General features: G+C 42.2%; 1 protein-coding gene across 1 annotated transcript; it reads right to left on the bottom strand.

The window, feature by feature from the left end:
* Window positions 1–1,318: 1,318 nt before the first annotated feature.
* Window positions 1,319–8,545, bottom strand: LOC119922121 (olfactory receptor 4C12-like). The gene is made up of 3 exons (XM_038742137.1): window positions 7,649–8,545; window positions 1,552–1,617; window positions 1,319–1,450 (listed from the first exon to the last, which is right to left on the bottom strand). Exons 1-3 carry the CDS (start codon window positions 8,543–8,545, stop codon window positions 1,319–1,321), a joined length of 1,095 nt encoding a protein of 364 aa, XP_038598065.1.
* Between the last annotated feature and the right edge of the window lie 551 nt (window positions 8,546–9,096).

Below are 9,096 nucleotides of genomic sequence, written 5' to 3'. Positions count from 1 at the left end.
CTCTTCATCCCTTCCCAACAGAGAAAAAAGCTTGGTCAATCAATCAATCAGTGGTAGTTTTTGAGCGCTTACTGTGTGAAAGCACTGAACTAAATGCTAGGAGGAGTACAGACGGGAATACTGCTTGGCTCAAAGTAAGCCCTTAAAAATGCCACTATTATTATTATATAATAGACATGTTCCCTGACCCTAGTGAGTTTACAGCCTAGAAGGACTGGTCTGCATGTTATCATTTAAGGTGTTGAATAAATGTTCTTGAATAATCAACTCATTTTTCAGCTAGACTCAGTCCTTACTCACTTGTAACTAGAAATGGCATCCTGTGATAATATAACAGGAAGCAGCATGGCATAGTGGAACGAGCACAGGTCTGGGAGTCAGAGGACCTGTGTTCTAATCCCAGCTCACAATCTGTCTGCTGGGTGACCTTGGAAAATCATTTCACTTCTCTGCACCTCAGGTAGCTCAATTGTAAAATGGAGATTCAATACCTGTCCTACCTCCTACTTAGACTGTGGGCCTCATGTGAGATAGGAGCTGACCTGATTGATTTGTATCTATATCAGTGTTCAGAACAGCGCTTGACACACAGTAAGTGCTTAGCAAATACCATTGAAAAATAATCCCACTTTCTCCCTTCCTGTTTCTTGCTGACTCCTGAATGAAACTACTCCTATATCTCTAATGTCCCTAGAGAACGAATATGAAAACAGATAAGACAAAGAATCAATGAATCATATTTATTGAGCACTTAGTATGTTCAGAGCCCTGTACAAATAACTTAGGAGAGTACAATATAACAGATTTGGTAGACACATTTCCTGTTCACGACAAGCTTACATTATAGATGGGGAGACAGTAGAATCATGTAGAACTATTATGGAATGAAGAAATTCCTATGAATTTTCTCTTCAAAATTATTGCCTAGAAGACAGAGGTCATTGTTCCAGAGTTCAGTCATTCAGTCATATTCCTGTTGGGCACTAGCTGTGGCACTCTTGGCATTCATGACTGAAATTCAATCTTCAGCTAGATGTTCCAAGTCTGAACCTCAGAAGATCTGTACCTGTCATGGAGGATGGTAAATTCAAGAAAACAACAAGAACCTTCCCTCTTGTCTCCAGAGAAACAGACATTCCTATAAAGCATATTCTTCAATGAGCAATAAAACTCCTAAATGACTAACTCTGTCTGTTCTTCAAATATTGCTTGTCAAGAAATTGTTTTGAAATAGCTCGGCTCCCTCAGCAGAGAGAGATATTTAATATTGTTGGTGGAACAGTTGGGGATTTATTGAAAAATGAGTCACTTGGCAGGATTACTTAAGGACAATGTCAAAAGGTTGTTTTTCATGTTGATCCAAATGCTTTATGTTTCTGTGGAGAACTCCATGTCCCCAGAATTGAATTACTGAAAAACACTGAATAAAACTCATCATATAGATGCAAAACTGAATAAAAAATAAATGCATTTTAGCTCAAAGGGAATTTCAATTTGCTGAGTGTTGGTATTAAAATTAATCAAAAAGGAATACAAGTGAAAAAGTCTCACAAAAGAGAAGTAAGAGTAACGAGTAGTGATGAAATATTTGGCTATTCTGGCAAGTACATTTCCTATCTGACACAAGAAACAAGACATTTAAGACCTTACAAAGAGGATAAATACCACAGGAGTCATAAGGTATTGAGTGAAAGAGCATTGCCACTACAGTATACCAAGAGAGAAACCAAATTATTAACTGGTGGCCAAAAGCTAAGACACAGTACAACAATATCCATGTAATAATGTGGAGCAGAAAGGTATCAGGAGCACAAGAACCTAAATCAGTCAATGGTATTTACTGAGCACTTACTATTTGAAGAGCACTGGACTAAGCCCTTGGTAGAGTACAACAGAACCTAAAGTTGAGACAATGACAATGACTAAGATCAAATGAAAACAGAGCTCCTCTTATTTACAATTGGTCAAAAACGAATAATACTGTATCATCACTGCACAATTAAAACTGTTAAATTTTCAGATATACATACATGATATATTCTAGCAGCCTGCATAGTGGATAAAGCAAGGCCCGGGAGCCCGAAGATCATGGGTTCTAATCCCGGCTCCACCGCTTGTTTGCTGTGTGAACTTGGGTAATTCTCAACTTCTCTGTGCCTCAGTTACCTCATCTGTAAAATGGGGATTGGGAATGTGAGTCCTATGAGGGACAGGGATTGTGTTCAACCTGGTTTGCTTGTATCTACCCCAGCACTAAATACAGTACCTGGCACATAGTAAACTCTTAACAAATACCATTGTCATTATTATTATTTGTGAAATGTATCAAAAATATCAACAATGACTGTGGGTTAGGAAATACTGAGAGCTTGGTTAAAAGTGGTCATTGATCTCTTTTAATATAAGGGAAATGTATGCTTTAGTTATTAAAATTCCAATTTCCTAAACATGAAATGCTAATTAGGATTATGGAGAGTGTAGTAGCTAGAATTAAGACGATTTTAGTAAGCCATTATCATTGTTGTAGCATTGCATTCAAAAAAATTGAATTGGATTTAAATTTTCTATGTATCACTGCCCTGTCTAGGATAATTCCTGGGTATAGAATTAACAGAAAAAGGCACAAAATAATAAAAAAAAGACTATTTGTAAAAGCTAAACAGGAGAGAGATCCATTTGGCCTTAGGAAATTAACACCATGTTTGGCAATAGGATCAATCACGACCAGAGTTTTCTTTCTGGAAGCAAGTCATAGCTACATTTCCAATTAATTTGGAGGTGAAATGAGTGTAGAAGGAGACATTTAGTAGAGATAGGATGTCAAGAAAACAAATCATGAAGTTCAAGGATATGCTGCAGAATGGCTGAAGACATTAGGAATTTATATCTACTCATCTTTTGGGTTTAAGGATGCCAATATTGAGATTTTTATTTGGCTACATAAGTGTGACTAACAATTCCTTCCACACTGTTGGCATAGAAAGATGCTTCCTATCCCCCTTTTTCGATATTTGTAAAGTGCTTACTACGAGTCAGGCACTGATCTAAGCACTGGGGTAGATACAAGGCTGTCAGGTTGCAAACAGTCCGTGTTGCCTCTGACTCCCAGGCCCTTTGCTACACTATTGCATTTATCATCCCCAGTTTTAACCCGTGAATCAATACCATGTATTAGGCACTTAAATAATAATTATAATATTTGTTAAGCATTTACTATGTGCCAGTCACTGTTCTAAGCACTGGGGTAGATACAAGTAATCAGGTTGTCCCACATGGAGCTCACAGTCTTAATTCCCATTTAACGGATAAGGGAACTGAGGAACAGAGAAGTTGTGACTTGCCCAAGGTCATACAGCAGGCAAGTGGCAGAGCTAGGATTAGAACACATGTCCTCTCACTCCCAAGACCGTGTTCTTTCCATTAAGTCATGCTGCTGGGAAAGTACAACATAATAGAGTTGGTAGAAGTGATGCCAGAACACAAGAACTCTATTTCTAACTAATGCATGCCAGGCTGAACTGCCAGCTTCTGCTGTCTCCCAGGTGATAGACACTATGCCACATTATTTGGGGTTTTGTTTCACTTGATCTTGAAAGCATCTCTGTTTCTGATTGATCGATTAATCATTTGAATGATTCTGTTGCCCACCCAGCTTATTGTTACCCAATTGCAGCTCCCCGAAGAGCAGCTGTTTGGCTTTCTTGAGTCATCCATTTTCCTACAGCGTCCCACCCAGTGAAAAAAAAAAAGGGACCAGAATCGCTTTGATCAATCAGTCACTCAGTGGTATTTATCAAGTGTTTACATAAGAAGCAATGTAGTAAACGCTTGGGGGTGTGGTGATACTTTGATGCCGATGGATTGCCTGTTTTTCCGCACCATTTTGTTTGTGACCATCTCTAGTCATTGGATACTAAGTATTGTTCATAGGCAGGGTTGTTGGAATTTCTCTAGAAGTCACATGTGGCATCTGTTCATTATGGTATTTGTTAAGCATGTATTAGGTGTCTTATACTGTTCTAAGCACTGGTGTAGACCTTTATCAGATTAGACAGTCTCTGTCCCAAATGGGGTACACAGTCAAAGTACGTGGGAGATCAGGCATTGAATCCCTATTTGAACTTGAGGGAATAGAGGCACAGGAAAGTTAAGTGATTTGACCAAGGCCACACAGCAGGCAAGAGGCGGAGCTGGGATTAGAACCCAGGTCCCCTAACTCCCATCCCCATGTTTTTTTCCATGTGTAAGCCATGTGTAAACCATGTGGTTTCTCTAGTTTGTGTAATATAAATGCTCCGTTTTAATTGCTCCCTCCACTTTCAGATTCATTTGGATGTGGATGTCACATAGGCTCCCACTCTCTAAAAGGAAGCATTAATGGCCTTGATTCTGTTTTCTATTTTTGCATCATATAAGGATGTAAGAAAAGAGTGCCAGTATTTAGGTCTGTGTCACTGTTGAAGATTCTTGTTTGTGCATAGGGTGATAAATAACCTTGATTTTCAAATGAATTGCTAATCCACAGCAATTTGCTGACAAGAGGTTCCTAGAAAAGTGGTCCTTAGTAAAAGCTCAAGCCTGAAAATCAGAGGATCTGAGTTACAATCTTGGCTCTGTCATATGTCTCCTGCGTGACCTTGGGCAAGTCACTTAACTTCTCTGTGCCTCAGTGACCTTATCTACAAATGTAATGTTTGTCTCCCTTCATAGACTATAAGGTCCTTGTAGGCAGGGATCATGTATACCAATTCTGTTGTATTGTCCTTTCCTACATTCTTAATTCAGTATTCTGCACACAGTAAGCATTCAGTAAATACTATTGATTGATTCAGTAGTATTTCTCTGACCCAGTATTCACTAGAGCTATAGGGTAAAGCACCCTCTCAGGATCGCATATGGAGAATTTCCAGTACTCTACCAATCTCGGCTTTGGGAGGGAGAGTCAAGCAGAAACATACCCATTCTATTCCTAGCTTGGGCAGAGGCTAGTGAGTGGAAAGCAACCTGTTGCAATTCAAAACTCACTTGTGCTGGGCAGCAGCGGCACATGCAAGAGAGTCAAGAGCAGAGACTCGTTTACTGCGAGGAAGAAGACAATGGTAGACCACTTCTGAATTTTTACCAAGAAAGCTCTATGGATTTATTGCCAGAACAATTGCAGATGGAGCAGGGGCAATCTGGGAGAGAGGTGTCCATGGAGTCTCTGTAGGTTAGAGATGACTCAAAAGCATAAGGCAAGACAGCAGGGCAAAACCAACTCCAAATTAATACGCATTTCTCATTGAATTAGAATGCATGGTACCAGTGGGCAGGGAAGGCATGGCTTCTTTACATTTTCCTATCCCAAAAAATTAGTAAAGGGAACTGTGTTTAGTGGAGTGCACTCAATGGGTGCTCAATAAATACTTTGTCATAGTAGTTCTCACAATGTTCATTAATTATTATTATTATTATTATTATTATTATTATTATTATTATTATTATTATTATTATTATAATTAAAGTGCTTACTCTGAGTCAGCTATTGTACTAAGTGCTGGGGTAGACACAAGCTAATCAATTAGGAAATGGTCCCATGGTCACATGGGGTTTAGAGCCTAATTAGGAGGGAGAAGAGATATTTCACCCCCAATTTACAGATGAGGCAACAGAGACGTGAAGTGACTTGCCCAAGGTTATAAAACAGGCCACTGGCAGAGCCGGCATTAGAATCCACTTCCTCTGGCTCCCAGACCTATGCTCTTTCCATTAGACCATGCCCCTCCCTATTCTTTAATGAAACACCTCACCTTTATTCTCTCTACTTCCTTATCTTCCCTCCCAAACCCTGCCCTCTCCCTGACTTTCCCATCACTGTTGATGGCACTACCATCCTTCCCGTCTCACAAGCCCGCAACCTTGGTGTCACCCTCGACTCTGCTCTCTCGTTCACCCCTCATATCCAATCCATCACCAAAACCTACCGGTCTCACCTCCACAACATCGCCAAGATCCACCATTTCCTCTCCATCCAAACTGCTACCCTGCTGGTTCAATCTCTCATCCTATCCCGACTGGATTGCTGCATCAGCCTCCTCTCTGATCTCCCATCCTCCTGTCTCTCCCAACTTGAATCTATACTTCACGCTGCTGCCCGGATCATCTTTGTGCAGAAACGTTCTGGGCATGTTACTCCCCTCCTCAAAAGTCTCCAGTGGCTACCAATCAACCTACGCATCAGGCAAAAACTCCTCACTCTCGGCTTCAAGGCTCTCCATCACCTCGCCCCCTTCTACCTCACCACCCTTCCATCCTTCTAAAGCCCAGCCCACACCCTCTGGTCCTCTGCCACCGACCTCCTCATTGTGCCTCTTTGTCACCTGTCCCGCCATCGGCCCCTGGGCCACATCCTCCCCCTGGCCTGGAGTGCCCTCCCTCTGCACATCCGCCAAGCTAGCTCTCTTCCTCCTTTCAAAGCCCTACTGAGAGCTCCTCCAGGAGGCCTTCCCAGACTGAGCCCCCTCCTTCCTCTCCCCCTCCTCTCCCTCCTTATCCACCGCCTTACCTCCTACCCCTACCCACAGCACCTGTATATATGTTTGTACATATTTACTACTCTATTTTACTCGTACATATTTACTTTTCTATTTATTTTATTTTGTTAATATGTTTTGTTGTGTTGTCTGTCTTCCCCTTCTAGACTGTGAGTCTGCTGTTGGGTAGGGACCATCTCTATATGTTGCCAACTTAGTACAGTTTTCTGCACACAGTAAGCACTCAATAAATACGATTGAATGAATGCAATGAATGAAATTAGGAATCGTAGGGAGCAGGGGAAGGCGATGAGACAGGCAGTATGTGCACACAAACCGTACCCAACGGCTCAAGGCCAAACAGACTCAACAACAGGAGATAAAGAGACCAGGGCAAGAAAAACAAGCTTGCACCTGCAAGGCTCGGAGGCAACCTCAAGGCCATATCCGCAGCCAGCGATGGTTGGCAATGGGTGGCTGGGGGCGAGCCAGAGCAAACCCTTCGTGACTGGACAGAGCTGTTGTTAGACTAGTGGCTGGAGGGCGGTCAAAGCCTCGATACGCCATCCCCCGAGAAAACCCTGCCCCCGGGCAATGGGGGGTATAAGAGACGAACAAGACAAGGGGGGGGCTCTCTCTCGCATGCGCGCGCTCTCTCCCTCTCTCTCTCTCTCCCTCTCTCTCTCTCTCGCTCTCTCTCTCTTTCAACCATGTAACCGCTGATAGCAAATAAACGGCAACCAAGCTTTGAACCTCTGGCTGACTCTTCCTGGTATGAATGCGCGGGCCGCGTCCGGAGACGTCCGAAGACCCGGAGAGGGTAAGAACCCAAGCGTTGCCCCCGAAACCACGGGGAGCAACGAGGAATGGCTATAAATGAATGACAAGTAGCCAGAGAATGGTGGAAAAACAACATCTAAAACTGGAAGATTTCGAAGTTAATGGGGAAATGATGTTCATTTGACCTCTGACCTAAAATCTATGAAAACCCTCGACTAAGTTTCCCTTGATCAATACAGTGTGTGGTCTCCAAAAATGGGGGCAAAAACATTCTGCAGATGATTTCCTCGTTTATATTAATAACCCTTTTCCTAAGTTTTCATTTATTCATGGGCACAAGTCACTGTTTTGCTCACTGACTTTCTAATGGCATTTATCATCTCTGCATTTCTCAACGTGTAGATGAAGGGATTTAGCATGGGGGTTATCATAGTATAAAATACTGCAACAGCCTTATCAATGGATGAGGTTGTTGTGAGCTGCAAATATTCAAAGATGCATGGAATAAAGAAGATGACAACAATGGTGAATTGGGAGGCACAGGTGGAGAGAGCTTTGAGCCTACCCACGGCACTGTTGGTCTTCAGTGAGTGCAAGATGAAGGCATACGAAATCATTAACAGGACAAAGATTAACACGCTCATGCCACCACTGTTAACAGCAACCAGCAGGCGCAAGGTTTGAGTATCGGAGCAGACCAGTTTCAGCAAGGGGTATAAATCACACATGAAGTGGTCGATGACATTGGGGCCACAGAATGGTAAGTGAGCCATGAAGAGAATCTGTACTGTGGCATGAAGGAAACCTCCAGCCCAGGCCACGGCCACCAGTGAGTTACAGAGATGTCTGCTCATGATGGCTGTGTAGTGCAACGGTTTACATATCGCCACATAACGGTCATAGGCCATCACCGTGAGGAGAATTACCTCAGTCCCGCCAAGAAAATGCTCTCCAAAGACCTGGGTCATACAGCCTTTGAAGTAGATGATTTTCTTCTCAGAGAGGAAGTCGACAATTAATTTAGGTGTGTTGACTGAGGAATAGCAGAGTTCGATGAATGATAAGTGAGCCAGAAGGAAATACATGGAGGAATCCAGAGTCTTACTGGATGCTACGGTTACCACAATGATGAGATTTCCCACCACGGTGATGATGTAGAGGAATAAAAACACAACAGAGCTGATAGTCTGCGTCCTTGGATCCTGTGTGAGTCCCAACAGAATGAATTCTGTTACATTGCTTTCATTCTCCATCAACTTAAGGTAGGCAATAAGTACAGATTCGGTAAAGGGAACGATGACACTTGTTACGTTTGTCTTGAGATGATTAAATAATGCTTCATAAATGAGCTCAAAACACTTACATTCATTCATTCATTCAATCGAATTTCTTGAGCTCTTGCTGTGTGCAGAGCACTGTACTAAGCTCTTGGAAAGTACAATTCAGCAGTAATGAGAGAAAATTCATCCATTCATTCAATTGTATTTGTTGAGCACTTACTGTGTGCAGAGCACTGTACTAAGCGCTTGGGAAGTACAAATCGGCAACATATAGTGGCGGGCCCTACGCAACAATGGGCTCACAGTCTAGAAGGGGGAGACAGACAACAAAACAAAATGAGTATACAGGTGACAAAACAAACAGACAGGTGACAAAACAAGTAGTCAGGTCCCTGACCACATCAGGCTTACAGTCCAGAAGGGGGGAGGCAGACATCAAAAAAGTGAACAGGCATCAATTATAAATAAATAGAATTATAGATATATTCACATCAAAGGAAGTAAGCAGGCATCAATATAAATAA

This window comes from Tachyglossus aculeatus, unplaced genomic scaffold (assembly GCF_015852505.1).
Source record: "Tachyglossus aculeatus isolate mTacAcu1 unplaced genomic scaffold, mTacAcu1.pri SUPER_6_unloc_5, whole genome shotgun sequence".
Taxonomy (NCBI): Eukaryota; Metazoa; Chordata; class Mammalia; order Monotremata; family Tachyglossidae; genus Tachyglossus; species Tachyglossus aculeatus.
The sequence above is the reverse complement of the archived record's forward strand: the minus strand, read 5'-3'. Positions and strand labels throughout refer to the sequence as shown.